At 42.2% G+C, this 24,332-nt stretch overlaps 1 protein-coding gene across 1 annotated transcript; it reads left to right on the top strand.

Annotated features, from left to right (window-relative positions):
- Positions 1–9,161: 9,161 nt before the first annotated feature.
- LOC311156593 (uncharacterized protein) lies at positions 9,162–23,349 on the top strand (the record flags this gene model as incomplete). Its single annotated transcript, XM_084210633.1, has 5 exons — positions 9,162–9,265; positions 9,550–10,066; positions 15,067–15,605; positions 16,864–16,930; positions 21,830–23,349. Exons 1-5 carry the CDS (start codon positions 9,227–9,229, stop codon positions 23,347–23,349), a joined length of 2,682 nt encoding a protein of 893 aa, XP_084066759.1. The 5' UTR covers positions 9,162–9,226.
- Between the last annotated feature and the right edge of the window lie 983 nt (positions 23,350–24,332).

The raw sequence follows: 24,332 nt of genomic DNA, 5'->3' as shown, positions 1-24,332 counted from the left end.
AACCATGTTACTAGTGGCATTAAAAATGACCTAAAAATGTCAAAAGAGCTAAATGTTGCCTCAGATTATAAAAAATATTTGTGTCCCATTAGCTCTGTGACTGTGCCTGAATGCCTGGAAGTCTGCACCTTAAATGTCTAGGAATCAAATCATTATGGGTGAATAATGGAGAGAGAACACTTCTTTAAGTCCCAGATGTGCTCTGAACATACCTGCACTGGACTGTGACCCTCTCACAAACTCTGGCCAGGTAAGTACCTCAGAGATCAAGACAGGTGATTTAACCACAGCCCTGAAACTCTAACGCAGCTCCTGAAAATACAAACACAGGATGTAAGTGAAATTAATGTAGTACATGAGAAGAAAGACAGGGATATTTAGCCTGCTCAACAGCCTTTTTCTTTATGGAAACAACATTTTTTGCCAGGTTCATATTATTTCTAGAAACAGAGGCCAAAACAAACACTCTCCTTGGACTATCTAATGAAAATCTATCTTGAGTAGAATAAACTTAGCTGGGTCTCGATCAATCAGTGTTTGAAACATCTCCAGTTTGACTGTTAATGTGATTTTTTTGCTCAAATCTTGGGCTTTAAATTTATTTTAGAACTACATTGTTGAGGAAATGTCTTTGTAATTGATCCTGGCCTATTTTTGGGATTACCAAAATAAGGTCTTGAAGGCGGGCAAATAGCCATACTGAATAAAGATCCCAAAATGTCTCACAGCTTGGAGCAAAGACCAACATAAACTGTTTACAAAGGCTATTTGAGAGACCATCAGACACTGGAGCACTATTGAGAAGAGCCTGGTGTGTTACTGTGCAGATTTCTGCCCTAGGAACCACAGAAGTTAATTTGCTTGTCTTATACAGCAAGAGTGTGCTTCCTTTCTCAAGGAGAAAAGTGAATCCTTATTTATAGAAAGGCACAAAGAAAAACTCATCTAGGATGTTTGTTTCGAAAGCTTTTATAATTGCTAGGAAAACACAGAGCACCTGATTTACATTTGCTCCTTCACATGAGGTAAATGAGGATCAAATCTATGGTATTTAGTAGCCTACTCATTTTTGCAAGAATAACTCCCCTGTTCTTAAAACTTCAAGGCTGCATATGGAAATGCACAGATCTAAATTGATAATGCTGTCTGTCTTTGCAGAAACTATTCACAGTTATGCCATTTCCTTTGGGTATGTCTGAAAAAGTTTTCCTCTACATGAAAAACCTCAGCTGCTCTTGGATGAATGAAGACAAAGAACTGGAAACCTATAAGCACTCCATGGTATCACTCCTGTGCTGTTTCTCCCACTGTTGGTCTGGAAAATCAGAAATTGTCATAAAACAAAAGAAAGAAAAACTTGTCTTAGTCATTGTTACAACTGAAGTTTTCTTCCCATTTTCACCCTGAAGGCAAAAGGCACCAAGATGTATTCCTATCTTTCTTGTAGCTCTGCAGTCTGCCTTTTTAAAAATTACACTGTTATAAGTTGTGTGCACAATGATTATCCAGCTGTATTCTTATTTGTTCTCTTTGGCAGCCTCAAGACTGACTGGTGATATTTTTCAGCATTAGTGAAATGCAGACAACACTCAAGATTTTGTGATTTTCAATTCCAGGTTCAAGTCCCCATTTTAAACATTTTATACATTTAGTGACTGTATGTCTAAAAAACAAACAGGAAGATTATCAGATTCAGACCTGGTGTGCCTCTGGTCTGAAATGTCCACTGGAAGATTTCACATAGGTTACATTTAATTTCTTCATTTTTGGCTGGTGCTTGACATAGTAATTGTTTCTAACTGCTAGACATAAATCGATTAGAAGGAACATTGCCAAAAACTTTTCAAAATATTAAGTATATAATTCCAAACACAGTTGGTTTTGGTCTGAGCTGTTTTTTTTAAGTTCCAAGAAAACTAATCTTAACAGAGTCTGTCAACCAAAGTAAAATATAAACAGGACCATCTTGTCCAACTTCCATACTGGCAAGTCCTGTACAGAAGTTTTGGAAGTGAATTTTAGATTTCTTAGTCTGTTGTTCTTTATAGTATAAGACAAAATCCTCTACACATACAGTCTCTAGTAAGCCAAATATCTTCTGTTTCGAAAAACATTGTTTTGTGATTTGAAGACTTTCAAAGATAATGAATCCAGTGTTTCACTGAACCACTTCCTGATTTTCCAGGGTGTGGGGGTTTCTTCTGCTTTGATTTTCTGCATTACACCATTTATAGCTGTGGTTCCTTTACCATTCACCCTAGTGAATCCAGGACCTTTTCCTCTCTTTTCACTCATATTAGCTTTTAAAAATATTTCCTTTAACCACCATTTTCCCTTCAGGCTCTTTGATGTTCCAAGAGTAGTTGGTACATTTTAATCTGACCTACACCATAATTACATATGTTTACTTTTGCAGGGCCCATGGAGTTTTAATGGGTGGTAACCTGCCCACGATTTATTTTATACCAAATATTTAACATAGAAGTATGTACAAAACCAAATTTTTTATTAAGGCTGTAAAATACAACTTTCATGACTTGGGAAATGCAAGAATTAAGGCTGCTGATTTAAATTAATTTCTGTCACATTTTTTGCAAACACCTAAGTATGTATCAATGCAAACAGTTAAAAACTGGCAAAAATATTAAAAAACTCAAACCAGATTTTATAATGGGAAAATCTGAGAGAGTATTACTAGCTAATGACAGTTTCTGCTACTCCTCTAATGAAAAAGAGAAACAACAGGTTAGATTTGAGGTTGTCCTCTGGTCATTAGAAGCAGTATATGGAAGGAAATACAACAGCTAAAGTGGATAAGTTAGATCTCTCTGGCACTTGCTGACATTGATTTAAAACACATTATTTTTGTCCAGCTAGGGACCCTGCCCCACAATTCTTGGTAGCCTGAATGTACACTGATGTGATGTACCTCAAGCACAGCTTCTCTTAGCAGATCTTCTGTATGAAGGCATGGGAACACAATAAAGTCTTCCAAAACTTGCTCTACAGCCACACAAGAGAAATCTTCCCTCATCATTTGTATGCTTTTCCCATTACCATGGTATAGGGACCCTGAGGAAAAAGACAAGACTCCTTGTTAATGTGCTTTGATCAGGAGAATTTCTGGGCAGCCTGGTGATCCGTGTTTACCTACAAATCTTCAAAGTAGAATAGAAAAATATCTGTCAAGGAGATTCTCTCTAACCAAGTATGAAACCATTAACAAGGATTCTGTGCCGGGCTTCTAATGCTCATGTGGCATTACTGAATGAGTGCAGTCAGCAATTAGGGGAACAGAAGGTGACTCAAAGATTGCTATTACTTCAGGAGGCTGAGACTTGTAGCACTGAACTAATGCTGACCAGCCAGTCTAGCCAAGTCTGAGATATTTTTATCATTGTGTCATCCAGCTATGAGTGCATCTCTTGGAAACACCGTTCTCTTGGCATGTTTTCTGTCAGAAGTTGCTGGTTCACTGAGAGTGAAACATTTCATGAAAGCTTATCTCAGTGAGCCTTCTAATGGAATACAGATAACTTTTGATAGTCCTCGGCAAGATGGATCAGCTGCCAGTTTTCCATTCAGTCAGATCTACTTCTGTGTGATGGCCTCTCCCTTGTCTCAGGAATCCAGGAATACAAGGACCTCCTGGTATTCAGGGCTCCACTGCTCTTGGAAAAAATTGTTACTGTTTGGAAATGCCGTGGATCCTTGTTTCCCAAATAACATTGCTAGTGGAATGTCCATTTCCTAGGAAATGTTTTAACAGTTTTCTTTCTAAATTGGGACAAATTAAAATTTCAAACTGGCAAGATTTCTCAGAAAATGCAAAGTCTGAGCTCTGACGAACTCAAAGTTTTCATAGTACACTCCAGTAAAATCCTAGATTAAGTGAAGTCAGAGAGCCTGAAGGCTTATCCACCAGGCAGATACAACTCACTTGGAGGAAGCAGTTGCAACACAGAGCAAGTCTGCAGAACTGCAGGAGCACATTGACACACTGATATGACGCAGCAGACTGTTTTGCAGAGAAACTACACTGGGCAGTAGAAACAATGAAATGCTATTCGTTTCAAGCTGTGGTGTATGCATTCTCCTGCTCAGTTTTAGTACAATTAAGAACTACATTGTGAAAAGGATTTAGTTTTCTCTCAGCAAAAAGATTTGTATTTCCTGTCTATGGTCTATTTTGACCATAGTTATAGAAGAAATAAAGCCACAAAATAATAAACTTGTACTATCAGAATAATTTGATCTGCTTTTTTAAATGAACGTTCACACAAATTATTTCAGGTGATTCCTTAAAATTGGATTGGTTGGATAACAGGTAATTCCCAAACTTACTTAGAAAAGGAGATTCTTCATTTGCTTGTAGCTACACTGCAGATCTGTTGCTGTTGCTTCTGTGCAGGTGGCTATTGCCAATATGTGTTATCTGAGATCTGTGGCATTGATCATCTCACAGAGAATAGCTCTTCTTTTTTGCAGTTCTCAGTATCCATATGCCATAACAACATTCTCTTGGGTGCAACTTAACAACAGTAAAGAACTGTAAAGTATGTCCCTTGAACTATACTGTTTCCCTTCTTTATTGTTTTCATGAAACCCTGAAATCTTGAGGGGGGGTGTTGGGTGTTTTAGTATTGTCATTATTCAGTGGAGTTTCTACGTCTTCTCCCTTTGGACAGCTGTGAGTTTCCATTTCTTTCCCCATGCCAAAGAGACGGTAAAGGGCTGACAGTCTGGACATCTAAGGGAGGCTGACTATCTTGTGAGATTGGATGCTAGTTCTTGATGGAGGACATAGCAGAGAGAAGTACTGCTTCAGAGATACGGCTCTCTGCTCTGCTCATCTAGTGACTCAGTCATCTAAGGAATAGTTGCAGGCAAATTAGTCATCACGTATCATGGCATGCCATTTTGCCTCAACTAAAATCATTCAAGGAAAGAAGGAATAAAAGTTTGAGGTCTATCTCTTTTGTATTGCAAACTGTTTGTAATGGCTGTTTTAGGCAAAACTTGTCAATCCCTTGACATGCACTATTACCAGTTCAATTATTATTAGTTCATCTATACTTTGATTAGGAATCTGTTTACAATGTGTAGAATTAACTTATTGAAATTCAACCTAGAAACAGGGGGCTGAAGATTAATGGACATTTAAAAGAATTTCTAAACAGGAAATTTAGCAGTTCTGAAAATACTGAAAACACCTTGGGATTTAAGTTTGCTAATGATCTGAAAAACAGTGAAGGATATAAGGTATTGAGCAAAATTAGAGTGTTTCAAATGCTGCCTGATAGCAAGTTAGATATATTCTGGCAGGATTTGTTTTTCCTTAGTTTCTTTTTCCTTCTTAGCTAATGTTAGTGCAAAAATCCCATTTGTTTTAATGGCAAAACTCAAAACTACTCCCATGTTTTTCATCTGGCATAAGTATTGATTTAACTATCAATCTTCTTTAGTAATCAAAATTTACTAAAAATGCCAGCAATACTTGGAATTTTGGCCTAAAAATAGTCTTGTAAAAATAAATAATTGAAAACAACCAGACAAAAATTATTTATTTTGTTCTGGTTGGGTTTTGATTAGAGAAAAATGCGTATCTGGAGAGGTATGCACTGTAAGCAGCGCTGCTGGATGTAGTAGTTATTCAAATTGCTAAGTTAAGCATGTCTGTAAGGCCTGCAGGATCAAATAATTGTTCAACGTTGCTATTGTAAAAGATTGTGAAAGGTGGGAAAATAATGTGGGGTCTAGATTTAGGTACCTGGCAGGGATTTTTTCCAAAACTGCTGCATGATTAAACTACAAATTTAAGAAAAGTAAATCACGTTGATCAAATGTGTTATGTGTAACTGCTTTGGATGTTTTTTGTCATCCATATTGCAAAATATCATCCAACTCCAAACGTTATGTAAAAATGCCTAATGCAGGTTGTCTGGACTTTTAAAAAAAATGGCTCATGCACAGAGTGCACGAGAAAGAACATTTTACTTCATTCAGCTGCCTCAACAAAGAAACAAGCAGAGAAAATGTGCCGCTGAGGTTTGGTCACAGCCACTGTCCTTTGAGGGCGCGGTGCATCCTCCCGGGGTCTCTGTCCCCTCCGCGCCCGGTGCCGCCGCGCCGAAGGCAGCGAGCCCGAGCGAGAGCGGCGGGGGACAACGAGCGAGGCGAGCTCCTCGCCCGGCCCGGGCGCGGCCAGGACGGGCCGGGCCGGGATGGGGACGGCGACAGGCTCGGGGGCAGGAGGGGACAGGGCCGTGTCCGCCGGGCAGGCGCGGGGCCCTGCTGCCCTCTGCCGCCCCGGCCCGGCAGCGCCGCGGGCCCCTCCGCCCCGGGGGCTGCGGGAGATGCGGGTGCTCCCGCAAGGGTCTCCTGGCCTCGGTAAGATGGATCTCGAAAGGGGCAAAGCCCACCTCCCGCTGCACGGGGAGCGATAGAGCTGCTGCGTCTACTTGAAGACGGGGCTAAGTAAATCTGGTTTGGGTTCTTTCTGGGTTTGTGTGCTGGTTCAGAGCAGCAGGACTGTTAGGGAGCAATTACCCCACCCCTTCTTGCCTATCACATTCAATTTTGGCACTTGCAGTGGTTGCTTTTGGGGAGAATCTAACAGGATATGCTCTTTTCTGGACAGACACCAAACAGGTACCAGTGCCTGACCAGGGCTGTAGCTGTACAAACCAGTTCTGAATGAATTTTAATTATTGCCAGGTCTGAAGAACACTCCTTAAACTTCAAATAGGGTAGATGTAGGAGTCCCTTACTTATTTCTTTGATCTGAGCCGCTCCTTTTGTGCCAGAAAACACAGCCAATCTGAAAAATGCGATGAAAAACAAAAACATTGCTCCAAACAATCTTTCAAACTCGTGAAGTAGAGACTCTCCCTCCTTAACCAAGGAGGGAAGGAAATCAAGAGTACAACAGGTACAGCTTTATGTGTATTTTCAAACAAGTCACTGACTTCAGTTTGGATGTTCAGCAGGTTTGCTGGATGATTCTGGTACCTATGCACCTGCAGACTGTACCTACAAATAGTGTCATATAGCTGATATGCCCTGTACTAGACATCAGCAGAATATACTTTTTTACATGTGTTACCCCCTCCATTTAATTGATGCACAGCTTTTCAGTCATAAGGGATGGCATCCATGTGTTTATGCTACTTGTAAAACCAATGGCAGCATTTCTCACTGCTGCATTCTGTGTTACAGGCACTTCCAAAGTAAAATGTGTGAATCGATACTCTTGTTGGCACTATCAAAAAGGTTTTTTTTTCCAGAAAAAAAAATTGTTATTAAGGCTCAGGTTTGAAGGTAAATTCTATTCTTATTTTTCACATTGGTGTAAAAAGAGCTCAAATTCAGGAGAGTTGCTCTTGATCTGTGTAGTGTCTGAGAACATCATGTCTCATGTCATTTCATAAATTATTAGCCTGAAGTTGTAGCCACGCTGGGAATCATCCCCAACGCTATAGCCTTTTTTATGGCATTTCTGAAGATGATTCAAAGATGAGTTTGTATCTTATGGAGCTTTATATGTCCTGGCACAGATCCCCAAAATAATACAGCTGTGGTAGCAATGTACTGGCTGCAAACCCTATCAAGGAACTAGAGAAACACACAGGTATTAATTTAGAAGAAAAAAAATTAGCTCATGCAGAGCTCCACACTGGAGCTGGGCTCCAGCTGAGCTGTGGATTCCCCAGAGGGACAGAAGTTTATCTCCATTTATTCTATGCCTTTTTATAGACCTACTGCAAGCCATAGGAAAACACATGCTCTCTCAGGAGCAGTTGACCCTGGAATTCTACTTCAGTTGAAGGTCAAGGCAAAGAGTCAAGGAGCTGTTGGCATTTCATGTAGGATCTGGTCTGGCAGAGCTGACAGGTATCCCTGTCCCAGGCAGGTGTTGTGAAACCTGGCAGGTCACCAGCCCTGCAGGATTCAGCAGAGGCTACAACCCCTGTGTATTGGAGTGTGTGCTGCTGCTACTGTACAGGGCATTTCAGTTTTGACAAGCCAGTGTTTTCAACAAAAGTAATGCTTGGTCAAAAAATGGCGAGCCAGTTTGCAAGTATTTGGTATGCTTTTCCAGTAGCAAGGGAAACAATAAATGAATCAGCCTGAATAAAACAAACAAACAAACAAAAACAAAACAACAATAGCAAAAAAAAAAAAAAAAAAAAAAAACCCAAAGGAGATTCAAACCAAGAAGTTTCAAACAGTCTTTGTAGGGAAAAAAAAAACCCTGAAACAAATCAACCAACCAACAAAACAATACCGTTTCTCCTCTTTCCTGTACAGTGATAGTAAAGGGACTGTGTGAGAGCATTGCAAAGATACTCTGAAGAGGTTTTATATGTGTGTGAGCCCGTGGATGGAAGGAAACTGAAGCTAATGAATCAATAAATAGAATTTTCTGTGATTCTTATTCTGCTCATAGCTATTGTATCTGTGCCGGCCGACTTCCCAAAGCGGCGTCGCAGTTAGTGCTGAGCTGGACACATACTTGGTGTCGCTTTCCCGCGGCAGCATGTGGAAGAGATTAGATAAGCGAGGTGACTCCTGCTGCGGGGAGTTATTCACGCCTCGGAGCACTTGAAAGGTATGCTGATCCTCACACCTCGGTGTGAGCGCTGCCAGAAGCGGCCCGGGGAAGCTGCTTTATCAGAAAGCAAACACACACGAGCATAGCCACATGGCTGTCCTGCTCAAAATCGGTCCCTCGCTTCGGTTCTGCTGCGGCCCTCGCTTGCCTCTGAGAAAACGGCAGCTGCCGTCGTGCTTATTTATCTTCGATGGAGGTTCCTGATGATGGAAGTGGGAACCGAGAAATCCAAACTACCCATAACTTTTTCAGCCGCGTGAAATTTTCTTTATTGAAAGCTGCGTCGCGCCCGTACTTCACTTCTGTTGGTTTTGAGGTTTTGGTTGTTTGGCTTTTGGGGTTTTCTTCTTTTTTTTTTTTCCTTTTTTTTTTTTTCCCTGAGGCTCGGCTCAGTAAAACCGCTCGAAACAAAAGCCAGCCTTTGAAGACATGTACATATCCCTGTCTGGGCGCCACGGGATAACACAGCTAAGAAACGCCGGCGAGAAAGCCGGAGCCGCGGGGCAGCACCCGCCTCCGTCCCACCGCCGCCCCGGGCAGCGGCAGGGGCTGGAGCAGCGAAGGAGTTAAAGGGAGGCGCTTGGGAAATCTGATGCTAACGAAGCCCCAGGAATGTTGCACATTTCCATTCCCCTCCAGCTTTCGCAGGAGGTTGGTCCCCGCTGCGGGCAGCCGCTCCGAGGAGCACGGCCCCGAGGCCGCACTTGCTTCGGGCGCGGCCCCGCACCTTCCCTCAGGTTACGCCGGGAGACTCCGGGGAGGGACGGGACGGGGGTGAAAAGTTTTTTCTGGATTTGGGATGATGTGACGGTGCCTGCACAACGGAGGGAGAGAGGGGTGTGGGGGTCGGGGTTCCGCGGCTCTGCGCACCCCGGGCTGGGGCGAAGGGACAGGGACATCTGCCCTGACCGGCCGCGGCCTCTCTTCTCTTACAGGCGCGGCCAGAGATGCCGGGGAGACGGCTGTGGTGGGCGCGCTGCTGGCTCGGCGTCTGCCTCTCGCTGCTGGGCGCGGGGGGCGGCTCGGCCGAGCCCTGCCAAGGTCCCCCGTGCGAGGGCGGCTCCGCGCCCCCGCCGCCCTGCCGCGGACCCCGCTGCGGCGGCCGGGCCGGGCGCCCGACGCGCTCCTTCCTGCACAGCGCCGCGCCGCTGCGGCCGTCCCAGGGCAAGGCAGCGCCCGCCGCCCCGCTGCCCGTCTGCCCCGGCGGAGACTGCGCCGCCAACGCCACCCACCGCGACTGCCAGGGCCTGGAGTGCCGCCTGCTGCCGCCCCGCCTGCGCCCGCGGCCCCGCGGCCCGGCCTGCGCCGCCTCCGCCGAGGGCTGCCCCGAGCCCGCCCTGCTGCGCGCCGCCGACAGAGCCGCCCAGTTCGCGGGGGACGACTTTGCCCACGCCGCTCCCGAGCGAGGCGGCGGCGCCCCGGGGGTGCAGCTCACCTGCGACGTCAAGCCAGGTGCGGGGCGGCATGAGGGACCCGGGGGCGGGAGGGCGCACCCCGCATCCCACAGCACCTCCGGCCTGCCGTGGCACGTAGGGCTCCTGCAGCCCGCGGAGGCTCCGTGTGGTCACGGAGAGCCGCAGCCGCAGGGTGCTGGGTCTCCTCGGGCCGGGCAGGTGTCTGCTGGGCCAAGGGGCTTCAGCACCTCTGAGAGCCCGGATGCAGGGGCGCCTGAGCGACTGCACCAGAGCTCCTTGTTTTGGGAGAGTTAGGAAGAAAATCCGGCCATGGTCTTCGCATCATGTGAGGGAATTGCTGCCGTGGCTCCTCTCTCTGCTCCCTTTCCTCTCCCCTCCTTAAACAGTTGCACCTAGGAGACCTATAGCTGAGTAAACGTGGCAGAATCTTTTATTAGTGCAGTTTTTAAACAAGTTTGAGGCTCTCTATTCACAGTCTGGTACTTCTGGTATTCTTAATTTGTAGCAATATCATAAAAGGCTTCCATGGGGTGCGTTCCACACCCAGACTGGGGCCATTGGTAAGAAACCTGCTATTGGTGCCGAACTGTCTCGCTGTAATAGCCAGGGAGAAAAAATGGTAAAGTGTCTCTTGCAGTGCATTGTTCAGAACACTTGCCTGTCCATTGACAAGCAGAGCTCTGGTGAATTTGATATCCCTGTAGGAAGCCAGGTACGTCTGTGATTATACTCATGGGTCAGCAGAAGGTGTCTCTAATGGATTTGTGGATTTACTGACATGAAGAGCACCAACAGGTCTTTAATAATGACAAAACAGTTTCGATTCTGGTTTAATGCCTTGTTTGAAAGATAGCAAATATATTAGGAAGGGTGATTTATTTCCCATTGATATTAAAAGCTAATGAAAAGCATGAAGAAGGTAGTTTAAGCTTTGTCACGTTTGCGTAGCAAATGCGTGCCATGGTTGCTCCAGACACCAAAGCACATGCTAAGCCTACAAGTTACCAAGATCTACCTAGTGAAGTGACCTCTCCTCCAAAGGAAGCTTCTGCACTTGGTGATTCCAGCCTCAGGACTGACATTTAAGCTCCTCTGTGCATAATGCAGTGACACTGTCTACCCTCATCTTGCCTGAAACTGTTCCCAGATGTCTTGGAGAACCTCTGTATGCTCAGTGACCAAAGGTGGACAGAAAACAAGTCAGCATGGTTAACCTCCCTTTTCTCTGCTTCTGTGCATATTCTTCTTCGTACCGTCACCATAAATGCCCCTGTTTTTCCAAAGAACCCAGGATATTTGCATTTTCTTTGTCCATTCCAAAGTCCTTCTCTGTGTTATACAAGCCTCAGCAAATAGCAAGAGCATTCTGCTTGTACAGAAAAGAGTAATACTTTTGGATGGTGCTGAAAACAGATATGTTGTATCTCTGTTTAGGTCTTACAAAAAGCATCCAGGTCAGCATAACCTCTTTCTTCAAACATTATCTTTTTCTTTGGCTGTCTCTGGTCAGTCTGTGTTGCCCAGTCTGCAACACCATCAGCAGTTACGGCTAACATGGTGAGTTACATATACACCTCTCATCTCTGGGGCCGTGGACTTGGATCCTTTGTCCTCTCTGATGTGGGTCAGAGGAATTAAAGCTAAAGGGTCAGAGGGTGAAGATGTTTGGAGACTCAGAGTTCGCTCTTTCAATTTTATGCTCTTTACAGGCCTGATGCTGGGTGAAATCTTGGAGGAAGAGAAGTGTGGTTAGAAGTTGCCCTTAACAAAATCCTTGAATGCATCAAGAATGGCTTGTGGGCAGCGGTGATCATGGATTTGTGCATTCATCTTCCTGTGGCAGAGAGACGTGTCCTATATATTGGAGAGAAAGCAGTGTACAACTCTGCCCACTAAACCATGTAATCTCATGGAAGGCACTGTCGACACGGAGCACGCAGCAAGCAAACCTCTGATAACACACAAGGTTCTATGTGAGTTTTCAGATGAGGACCTCTGCACCCTCAGAAATTCACCTCTTGTATTGCTGTTGCCTTGTGCCCGCTGCTGCAGTTGGTGTGAATGAGTTGCTGTAGACATGCTTTTGTCCAGAATGGACAGAGAACATATATACATGTTTTGCCCATTCCAAAGACAGAACCCAACCCAGACCTTCATAAGGCAGCTTTCTCTCCTAGGAGTGGAAGAACAGCATACTGAATTTATCAACATCTAGCAGAAATTCCATGTATTTGGCATCATGAACAAAAAATAAGGCATGCTGATTGTCTTTGGTTTCCTTCAAGTCAGTGTATAGGCGAGCATCCAGCATTCTGCTCTGCTTGTGAACTCTAATATTCTCTGTGTTTCCCTGAGACCTTTTGAACATAGGTCAGTGGGTTTCCTACAGTAGTGCAGAAGAATCTCCATTGGCAGCTGGAGTCAAATCTTGCAAATGAGGGTGATTTGTATAGCACTTCCAGCGTGGCTTGTCTACTGAAACAAACAGAACAAATAATGTGATAATCAGATCTCTCACTGGGAGAAATGCATTGACAATTGTCTGGGGAGAGCTGCAACTCAAACAGGTGGAATGTCCATGAAAAAGGGCAATGGCTTCCAGCTTATAAGAGAGTCGCTGTAGATAAGATATTAGGAAGCAATTCTTTACTGTGAGGGTGGTGAGGCACTGAACTGGTTGTCCAGAGAGTTTGTGGATGCCCCACTCCTGGAAGTGTTCAGGGCCAGGTTGGATGGTGCTCTGAGCAAACTGGTCTAGTGCAGGGTGTCTCTGCCTGTGGCAGGGCATTGGAACTGGATGAGCTCTAAGTCCATCTTCATTGGAAGATGAACTCTTCCAACGCAAACCATTATTCAACGATTCAAGAGACAGGTCAGTGACTGTTCCTGTCTTTCTGTGTTTTTAGAGGAACATTTCTGTCAAGGTACCATTTCAGCACATCACTAATACCAGCTGAATTGGATGTTCCTTTGCCATTGACCTCTCCTCAGACAACAGGGGAGCTGGAATATATTGCCTTGGTGACTCAAAGGCCATTTTTCTCTCTGCATTAATTCACTATGCACAGGTGGAGACTGGGTGGCCCACCCCAGTCTATGTCTGCCAGCTTTGTGACAGTGCCCGAGTAGATTTGCAGTGATTCTTTAGTAATTAAAATATCCCTGGTCTAGTTAACCTGCTGGAAAAAACTGTGTTTTGGTGAACTGAGTAGTCTGTTCAGCCTGTTGAAAAGCCCCATTCATATGAGGTGCAGTCCACTCAGATGCTTGCTGAAGGCCATGCCTGATGCCAGCCCTCCAGTGTACAGGCCAGTACTAAGGACTCAAGCTGATTCCCAGCATGGTGTCCATGTTTGCAGGCTCATGTGCGTGAGGCAGGTGCCTGTGACAGCCAGCACAGCCCATCTGTGGGGTGACACAGACCTGCTGTCTGGAAGACTCCTGCAAGCTGCAGCTGAACCACCACTTATTTTGGCCAGGTGAGGATGCTGGAGTGCAGGCTTGTAGTCCCATTTCACATCAGATGACCCCATTGTCCCTGCTATTTCTCAGCAGCCCCCTGCTATTTCTCAGCAGCGCCATGAGTGCACCTTACTTCAGATGAAAGACTGGCATCCCAAAAGAAGGAATGCACAGAAACTGGATTTTTTCTTATCCTGATCTTTGTTTTCTCAAATCCAGTATACTGCAAACTACAGTAATATTTAAGTTAATGCTGAAAAATAGAAATTTATGTGTGCCTTATGCTGTGAGTAAAACTAACTAAACAGCAAAATATTTTGGGAACTGTAAACAAGAACTGGATATGGTCCTTGTTCATTATGTCATCTTTCGTGTTCTGTGCTTATTAGAATAAAAATCAGTGCTGCTTAAGAACAGATGAGTTATTATATGGATTGAGGATTCTCTCTGGCAGTGTCCAGCAGCAGATCTGTAGAAAGTGCAACACAATATTTTCATAGATCATTTTCCCAGCTCCAACAGTTTGTTGCGTAGATTTCCTGAATCTGATTGATGTCTGTCTTTAAGCCCCAATTGTTTTTATTTTTGAAGTTTTAGTGTGTATGGAACTTCTGCCTTCTTTAATGTCCTTTAATTCTTGTATTGGAAGAAAGACAGAAGAGTCTTTCCATATTTACTTGCTCTAAGATACCTGTAATATAGCACAGTTGTTCGGTTTCTTTTTTTTTTCCCTGATCCTGAAAAGTCATACCTACTTTCCCATATTGCAGCAGTATTGTTTGTTAGATTTTCCTTGCTGCCATTTTTGTGAACTTATGAGTTCTTCTATACTCCTTCTTGAGGTGGGGAACCAGGACTGCATTCTGTATTCAGATGCTCTATTGATTAATGTCATGTCATAATGATATATTATGTTCTGTTTTATGTTCTTCTTTTAATTAGTCCAGCATTTTATTTGCCTTTCTGAACTCTGTTGGGCACTGAACTGATGATTACATGGCTCTGTAGCCCAACATCTCTATCTAGATACATTACTTCAAGACCATTTTCAAGGAGTAATAATAACCTAAAAGTATGACATTTGATCTAAAAAAACTAGGATTTTTTTTTCATTAAGAACCTCAATTCACCTTTATCTCCTCTTAACTTCTTTTTTGTCACTTTATTGCTGCTGCTCAGTATCACAGACTCCTTTTGCAGCTCTTTGCAATTGACCCTTACTTTCACTACCCTTAATATTCGCAGCAAGTTTTATCACTTCATTTTATCACTTCTGCAGGGAAAATTGGCCATTTACTCTTTACTGTGTTTGAACGTGTACGTAGGAATGATTAATCTGTTACTGATGTGGTGATTAATTTATATCCTGAAGCAGGGGCAAATGATGATTTCATGAGCTGCTTATGAAGTGGAAAACCTTGTGGTTCCATGAAGGAACTACAAGGATAGAAAAGGAAACTGACCTTATAATGATGACTTGAGTTTAGTGAGATTTTCATTAATTTGCTAAAATTTGAATGCCTTTGAAAAGATAATACAACAAGCTTGGACAATAATAGATCATTTGTATTTCAGGAGAAAATGAAGTTCCATCTGAAGATGCCCTAATACTACAACTGCACCTTGCGAAAGGGCATGAGAAATTCACTGAAATGCTAAAAAGCCAACAGCAGATCATTGTTGATTTGCAGCAAAAACTTGCTGAACAGCAGCACGTGTTGGTTAGCCAGCAACGGGAGATTCTTGAACAGCAAAGAAAAATGTATGAGCAAATGGATCTGATCAAAGTCCAGTATGGCATGCTTTTTGATACAGTGAAACAAATGTCATTTCAGAGTTTGCAAGAAGATATTCAAAATTATTTTGAAAGTCATCTTCATGGACTTCAGAACCAGGTCAGAAATCATCTCCAGAAGTCATACTCTGTGCACAAAGTAGAAGTGGATGCAAAAGTGATTAACGTTGGGGAGTCTTTACTGGACTGTGGCCTTTGTGAAAGTGACGAATTTTGCAATTTCCAAAAGACGCCTTCACAATGTGAAAAGTGCACATTGTGTCCTGCTGGTTTTTTCCAAATGGCTGAGTGTTCTGCAAACTCTGATCGGATTTGCCAGGTGAAAGATAATTCTGTGTCTTTCAGTTACTGCTTATGAAGCCTTTTGTTGGACATATTGGGATAACATTCTGGAAATAACTACTTGGAGAGCTAGAGAAATTCAGTTTGAATCATGTGTTTTACTGAATGGGTCTATGCCAGAAGGTTTTTTTGTGTGTTTCTCTTTAGCATTTAGTTTTCTAAATGAGGCACTGCTTTGTGCCTGTTGGGTGTGACGCTTTCCCAAACCTGACAGCTGGCAGGACTTTGATTCTTTTCATTGTGATAGGAAAAGACATCCTAAAACATTTAGACTTACACATGCTAAATTTATTTAATTCCATTACAGTCTACAGGAGCTTCTAGACATCTCTGAAAAGCACAGGAAAGCTTTATTAAGCATAAGTCAGACATTTCTTTCAAAGTTTGGAAACAGAAGTTGTCAGTTAAATGTAAGAGCTACTTCCTTCTTAAACATAACATACAAATACACAAATATAGAACATGGATACTTGTATTGTTAAATATATTTTATTATAAAATACATTTTACTATTCAACACAAAACTAGCATGCAAGCAAAATAAGATGGTTCTTTGTTTGCTTTCTGTCATTTAGAAGTCCTAAGATAAGCGGGCAACTTGATGTTTAAAGCAGTATCTTGTTTGCAAAGTGTTGCCCCCAGTTCTTAGCTTAGCGTGAGCCTGACCAGCTAGACCAGATACTGAGAACCTGAATATGTCTGTCCAGTCCCCTCTCTGCCTCAATTTTCTTTAATGCTAGCATTTAAAGGCAAATGTAGGCTGTTTTTCTTTCCCCTCTGCCTGCTGTAGGGTGAAAGAAGGGCTTGCTCACAGGGGATGTTACTTTCTAATTTACTTTTCATGTGCATTTTGGTTAGCAGCTTCCTCCCAGACGAAATGTCCTTAAAAGCCTTTCACTGTCTCAATTGTTGCAATGTCCTTAAGATCAATTGATTGATGCCCCACTCTTGGGGATGTGCATCATAGCAAGAGTTACATATGCAACCCCTCTGTTCAGCTCATCTGCACACTGCTTGCTTTCTGTGGCATCACACAGTGGTTTTGGATACCTGATTAGAACGGGTAACAAATCTAAATCAAAATTGTCCTGCTCTAACATGCTTATGGGATCAACCTGTTCTCTATCCCTACATACACCTTTTATGGACAGATGGATGCCACAGAGCCTGAAATGCCTGTTTCAAATTTAAGTTGTCATGTTAAACTGTTTCAGTATGATTCTTGTGATTTACAGGACAGAGATGAGTGCATTGAATCTCCAAGCATTTGTGGTGAGAGGATAAAATGCCTTAATACTCCAGGTAAGTTATATTCTCTGATAATTAAAGAATGAGGATAATCAGATCTTCAGGCCAAAGAAATAGATGAAGATTCTGGCCTATGTGTTAGTGAGTAGTGACATGCACAGCTTGCTGGTATCAAAGGAGTTAAAAAATATGAATCTGTTATTTGATAGCAGTTCTTGTGGACAATGGACAATATCTATTTAGGACATTAATATCCTTTCGAAGCATTAGATGGTCCCTTTTGCCTTATTTTCCTTGGGGTGTATATGATTTGTTTTTAATTTTTTCTTATGACCTGACTTCATTCTTGTTTATGCTGTTGCAAATAGCGCCCAAATCAAAGGTATTACTCCTGTTGGAGAAACATTGTTTTCATTTTCCTTCTGGTGCACTGGGGTAGATACCTGATTTGATCTAATGAAGACTCTTATAAGACCTCCCTCCATTAATCTTATTCTCCTTAGCAACAATATTGTCAAATACTGAGGAAAGATCAACAGTTTCTATTACTTAGGGACACTTTGGGGGAGTTTTTTAGACATTTAAGAAGAAATCTGTCTGGTGTTTTGCACTGCTGACTTCATTATTTCATTACATTCTCCTGGCAGTCAGACACAAAAGAGCAAAATTAATAGACATACTGAGCAAATTTTATCCAGGTACTAAGTTTCTTTATATTGGTCTAGTTTTTGGTCATCCAGAAAACCTTGAAAGGAACTCTGTGATCAAACAGAGCATTTCACCAGTTGTGACCTCTACCTGAGATCTCACAGTCAAATAACCCAGGAAGGGATTCATTAGATGCTATGTTTTTCCTTCTCTAGGCTTTTAGACTTGTAAAAAGTCTATAAGTCTTTGAGGGGCAAGGGCTGTTTTCAACTGAAAGTGATTTTTTGCCTTTTTTCACCCAGTCACTGGTGGAGAAAAATGTGAGAGCCTAGAAAAGGATTAAAAGAGGGTGTGGGTTTTCTTCCTTTGTCCTTACTTCCTCTGGACAGGAGCTGTGTTGGTTTGGATGGTGTTACTACAAACACTACAGCAAACTGGAAATGACTTGAGGAAGAGAGCATTTAGTGTCGCCTGATGCGGTAAATGCTGCACATGAGGTACCATCAGTCTTACAAAAGAAGAGGCAAGACATTTTTGGACAGTGTTAGAGGTGGACAGTTAGAGGCAAAACAGTTTAGAGCACAAAATTTGAGTCAGGGCATTGGAAAGGTGTAAGGCTTTGTCTTGTCTTTATTGAGACATTGGGTTTGCTCCCATTTGTGTTTTGTTGGATGGAAGCGTGCAAGGCCTCAGCCCTAGGAAAGGGGAGCCACCAATGTGGTAGCAATTTGGTGTTGCTATGTGGCTTGGCAGATGGAAAGCTGTAATGAATTTATTCAGTGGGTTCCATGGAGGGGAACCAGACCAAAAAAGGGTCTGTACAACTGCCAGAGGAACACAAGTGAGGGCAGAACACTGCCAAGAAACAGATGGGTAGTGATGGTGTGTCAGACCACAGAAAGGCAGTAGCAATGTATTTGGAAGGAAAGGAATCTTCCCTCTCTTCCTCTTCTCCCAGTTTTAATGGTGGTGTGTAGATATGTGAAAGCAAGTTGTTACCCATCACCTGCCCAGGAATTGGTGTCCTGTCAATGTTGTTCCCATCTGTCTTGGAAGGAAGTGTTCCTTTTATTTTTTGTTAGAGGTGACTTTCAGCCTGTCTGTTCATGGTAGCTCATTATCTTACACAAGCGTAATTAACGTGTCAAAAGAAAGGCTGAAACCGATTGTCTGTTTTGGGTAAAGAAGGGGATGTGATGTGACACAGGGAAGCAATGTGACATATGAGTTCCAGATGTTGAATGTGGCTTCTCAAGCTGCACGCAAAGGTTGTTGCATCTGTAGCAACTCTTGTTCAATGTGGTGAGAGGGGAGACAGAGCAAAAAACAGTAAAGAATCATGTAACTAGGAGCCTCTCTTTCTTCACTCTTTCACTTTCCTCTACATCATACCTTCTTTCCCTGCTGCTTTTTTTCACTTCTATGTGGGATGAGAATTGTTGATTTATTTGATTTAAGGCTAGTCATTAAATCATTGGTCATTCAATAACAGTTAGGGGTATGTAATCAGTGAAAACAGGGGTTGATGCACCATTTCCTTCTTAGACAACCATGGGAGAGTAGTCAGATAGTTTATCCAACAGACAGAATCAGCCAAAGGCACTCTCCCTGGAATGCCATGCAAAATAGAGGACTTTCTGTAGGACTTCGTGTAGAACTTACTGTGGATGCAGGGGGAAGAGGAATGAAAACCTTGACAGATAGTCCTGATTTGTAATGAACCACATTGATATGTGATTATCCAAATTTGACATAGAGTGTTTAAAAAGAGAAGGATTCCCATACTTAATCTGCCCAAATGTAATCTTTGCATCAGGCAGTTGTGAGTAGCAGCAGTAGAAAAATACATGCATAGCTTACTCTAATTGCCTTGCAATTACCTGGCTTCTGTGAGTGCCAAGGACTGGAGAATGTGCTGCAGAAAGACTCAATTTCACAAAGCCAGGTTGAGTACAGCTGGACTGCTCACTGTGAAACCAGGTGCAGCAGGGCTTACAGCAAGGAGCCAGGAAGAGGTGGGAGAGGTTGTAAAGTGATAAAGAGCAGTAGGAAGCAGTCCCAGCATGCTGCTGTGCTGGTTTCTGATGTTTGGCTATCATTTGCTGCTGGACCTCTTCTGGGCAAAGGGTAGGGTGCTGCTCTTGCACCTGTGGCCACAGCAAGGAGCAGTGTGTGTGCTGCTTTGAAGTCACCTGTTTGAAGTAGACCCAGGGGGAACACCTGCTGCAGTTCTAACCAATAAAAGACTAGGCAGTAAATTAGTGCATATAGCCATCACAAGCATTTGTGAAACATGATATTGGTAAGCACTCAAATATACACTAAAATATTTGTAAGAAACAAAGAACATGAAAAATGTTCCTAGGCACTACTGAAGATTTTCTGTGTCATGTGAACCAGTTGTATGTGTGCACTTAGTTCATCCAGTATTTCTCAGTGATGGTGGAGTTGCTGTTATGAGAAGCAGAAGTGGTTAAGAAAAGTCATGTTCTGATTTCAAAGGGAAAGATTGTTTGGGACTTTTTTCTGTACTCCCTCTAGAATGTTTTTAGTTGAAAAAAATGTAATCTTATTTATTTGGCTTTTTTTTCTCATAAGAAAACAAGACATTTTCAGAGAGGAATAAAGTGTTAAGTTTCTCTTGATTTTTTTCAGATGGAAAAAAATCTTACTGTTCTGCAGTGAAGTCTTGATAAAATGGTACCTGATCTTAGAAGGAATATTCTCACATCATAAACTGTACAGTCGTACATATCGGTGTTAGTGGAGAATCACCACTTAAGTGAATGAAGTGTTAAAGACAAAGTGATATGAGGGTGAATATATGAAGCCTGTATGAATTAACACAGTGTCTGGTGTTCTCTGTTGAATAATGCAGTATCAGAAGTGAATTCTAGCCAACATTCTGACCTCCCCTGTGGGCCAGGTTTGTGTGTACTTGCAGTTTGCAGTAAGTGTGGTGAGCTTTCCTGTCTACATCAGCAGTTAGCATACCCGGCCCCACCCTGGGCTAGCAAGGGAGAATCCATTGTTGGGATCCATGCAAATGCTTGTAGTCCCAGTCTTAGAGCAAATCCCAGCCAAGGTACAGGAAGTTTCCATCTAAAGAATAATGCAAGTGTATGACATAGGATCTAGATACTAAAGCATATTTAAGAAGATCTATCAGAAAGATGATGACTGAATTTTGATCACAGTGGTAAAAACGCATGAATGACTGCATTAGTGATTAATATTAGGGATTAAGCTCTAGATACTAAAGCATATTTAAGAAGATCTCTTAGAAAGATGATTATTGAGTTTTGATCACAGTGGTAAAAAAGCATGAATGACTGCATTAGTGATTAAGTTTGGAGGCACAAACTGCAGGTGGTTATTCTTTAGGATGCCTTAGATCTTGTGTGTTGATTCAGATCCTAAAATCTTCACGTACAAAGGTTTTGGGTTCTGGTTGCTCCAGGTGGAAGCACCGGCAGCTGGTGGTGCTCTTGGAAAATTGCCACAGAAAATTACAGGCTGTTTTTAAAACCTGTTTTTTTTGGTGTGCATTCTTTGATCCACTGAGGTAATGGTGTACCATTTAACAGCATAAAATTGCTTTATGTCAAACAAAGTAATTTCAAACAGCACATGTATATTCTCCTCACTGTTTGCAGCAGTGTTTTATTTTAGCTTGATCACAACCACTGGTGTCCTGTGTCTTAGGGCAGTGGTTTTCCACTTTTTAAATGCATGGGCTGCTGCATAATGATTTTAAGCCTGCTGTTTACAGTTTTGGTTTTCCAATTTGTCCCTCGCAGATTTTTTAAAAACTGTATATGGAGTCAATGTCCTTTGGCTTGCAAAGCACTGCTTTAGCAATCACAGCAACAGCTGGGCTACCCTGTAGCATGGCTGGGCAGGCAGTGCACGTTTCTCCCTGTGGAAGGGAATTCTCCATTAGTTGAAAGGAGCTGCTCAGTGTACCAGTCACTGTGCCTTTGACAGAAGGAAGAGACTGTCTTTGGGGCAATATCATTGCATCTGATATGTTACAGATTTTGGTTAGAATTGCCCCTATGTAGCTTCTTTTTCACTCCAAACCATTGTGCTTGGCTTGCACAAGGTGAGTTATGCCTAATATTTCCTCTGTAATCTATCAAGGTTCCTTTAATAGCATAAATTGATCTAACATCATAACTGTCTTCTGTTTTCTCATTTGTGATTAGATATATATCAAAGATACTTGATATGCGAAGCTGTAGAGTTCTTATTTTTAGTATTTTAAAGGTATGACAATAAAAATAGTCCATTTCCTGTGAACAGGTGGTTTCCGATGCCTTGGAATTGCTGAGAAGGATGCAGCTTTGGGCATGTGTGGAGAGGAGTATTTCTTTAATAAGGAAATGCAGGAGTGCCAAGCGTGTTTAAAGTGTGAAGATGGAATGGTGGCCGTGCCTTGTTCCACTGTCAGTGACACGGTTTGCTCAGCAGCCAGTGAAAACAAGCTCTCAGAGTCCTGGGCCGCAAACATCGTTCTACCCTCTGTAAAGTCTGGCATCTCTCAGGTCTACTCTGGCTTGAACTTGAAGATAAAAGGAAAGCTCCCCTGTGATATCCTGTCCACTGAAGAGAGCAGCCTGGTATTCAGGCAACATGGTCTGTTGTGGACTGACCTAAATTTTGCAGTAAAGCACAACTGCAGGAACTTTTTGCAGCTTTCCTTAAAGCTTAATGGCAGCGAGGAAGACTATGAACTGAGTGGTGTTCGGATCGAGCAGCCAGAAGGAAAGTATTTCCAGAGCACTAGTTTAAGCAGTGCTGTTGAAGTAGAGCCCAGCCAAACTCTTTCTGTGTATTTGAGGAGCCCTAATCAATTCTGTAATCAAAGCAAAGACTTAAATATTTATGATCTTAATACCCCACTCAGTTTGTTTTGGTTGTCCCATGACACAGGTGCTGTGGCACTCAGTGCACAGATGTCAACAGCCATGCATTACCAAACCAACTATCGACCTACCTTCAAAATAATTTCTGTTTCTGACCCTTATATGCTAAGTTTATCTCATGATGGTAGAGCTATAAAGTTCACTGAAACTGGTGTTGTCAAATTTGTGTTTCATCAAGCATTGTATTCCATGGGTCATACGTGTGTCCGAGAGGGCTTCTCCTTGATTTCTTATATCAATAGGAATGGTACCAACAGAGAATTAATGAATGTATTTAAATCTGGGGTAAATTACAGGGACACATCGATATCTGCTTCTGGGGCCACAAAGGTTGGTGCTGGAGATATGGTTAGCTTTGAAATACTTTCTCCTGCACAGTGTAATGTTCGGTATTTTGGAGATAGTTCTGGAATAAGTATGTTCAGCCTCATCTGGATCCCTTCAGCGGTTTCTAGTGCCATATCAGCCACAGTTTCTGTTACAGGTCTCCCTACTGGAGCAGTGAGAAACAAACTACTGGATTTCACCCAGGTCTCATCCAGTGAGAAACAGATACAGCTGGTTTCTTCTGGACAGCTTGCTCAGAAGTATTTTATTTTTACTGAAAAGGGAGTTGCCAGCATTGCATTTAACTTAAAGCTAATCCATTCGTGCAATGTGCTCAAAGTGACTCTCAATCAGCTGACCATGGATCACATGCAGCCCACAGCAGTTGCTCAGCAGATTGGAGGTCAGATGCCAGAGGGAAGCATATGGACCAGTGTGTCCCTCCGTGCATCTTTTGAAGTACATAATGGAACATTGATATCAGTTTCTCTTGACTGTGTGCGTGGAAGGATCAACCAGATCACTCATGAACATGGAACCAGCATATCTATTTTATGGATTTCATCTTAATTTCTGCCCAGTGAAGTTAGCAATTCTAAAAAGTGGGGTTTCAATTGTATTTGGATTCTGTTCTGATTCTATCCATATTTGACACTATAGTGTGTTGACTTGAGCAGGTCATCCCACAAAATGCTATCAATTTTAGGAATATTTAAATGTAATCTTAACTGAATGATCACTGTTTAAAGAAAACAGGAGCTTTCAGTCAAGATTTTAATTCTGTTCTTCCATCTTCAGAGAGGGGAATGTGGAATTCAGATCAAATTCCCTTATTTTAATAAAACTGCCTCTTTAAGTTGATTATTTCTGGACCACAAAAAATTGCAGCTGAGGGTAAATAGCATTTAGTACTGTAACTGAAAGCAGCACAACCAAATAATTGAAACCTGCTTTAATTTTTTTTCCTGCAACAGGCTAATAAAAAGACTAAATGTACTTTGGGGCTAATTTGTCCACATCTTACAAAATATTGTACTTTCCATCCATTGAGAGAACTTGCCTCAAATAGGTGATAATGTGGCAACACTGGAGTATACATTCTTAATATTGTGGAAAGGGACTGGGTCAAAAATAGAATATTATTTTTACAACAAAAACAGTGGAACTAATGACTGCTCTAATTTCATTTGGAAGTAATCTGCATTTAAGTAAATTAGGAAGGTTTTTCTCTGTTTTTAGTTTTGCCAGTGAAAAGTTGCAGAAAGGGAAGGAAGTCTCTTCTAATAAGAAAGAGTACATAGGCAAAAAGAAACAAGTATTAAAAGAATGTCTTGAAAATTAGACTTCTGAAAATTAAGTATTTTTTTATTCCATTACTTTTAAACAGCAAAATATTTTTCTGATCAAACCCCCCCATTATTCACAAGTCTATTTATTTTACCAAACAGGTACTTATATTTAAAAAACTTTTTTTTTTGTCAAATTAATCAGTTAATTCAACAAAATGGTGTATTCATTGACACTAATTTTTATCTTCTTCCAACTCTTTCATC

The sequence above is a fragment of the Fringilla coelebs genome (genome assembly GCF_963513975.1).
Source record: "Fringilla coelebs genome assembly, chromosome: 1".
Taxonomy (NCBI): domain Eukaryota; kingdom Metazoa; phylum Chordata; class Aves; order Passeriformes; family Fringillidae; genus Fringilla; species Fringilla coelebs.
This window is presented reverse-complemented; position numbering and strand designations above follow the sequence as displayed.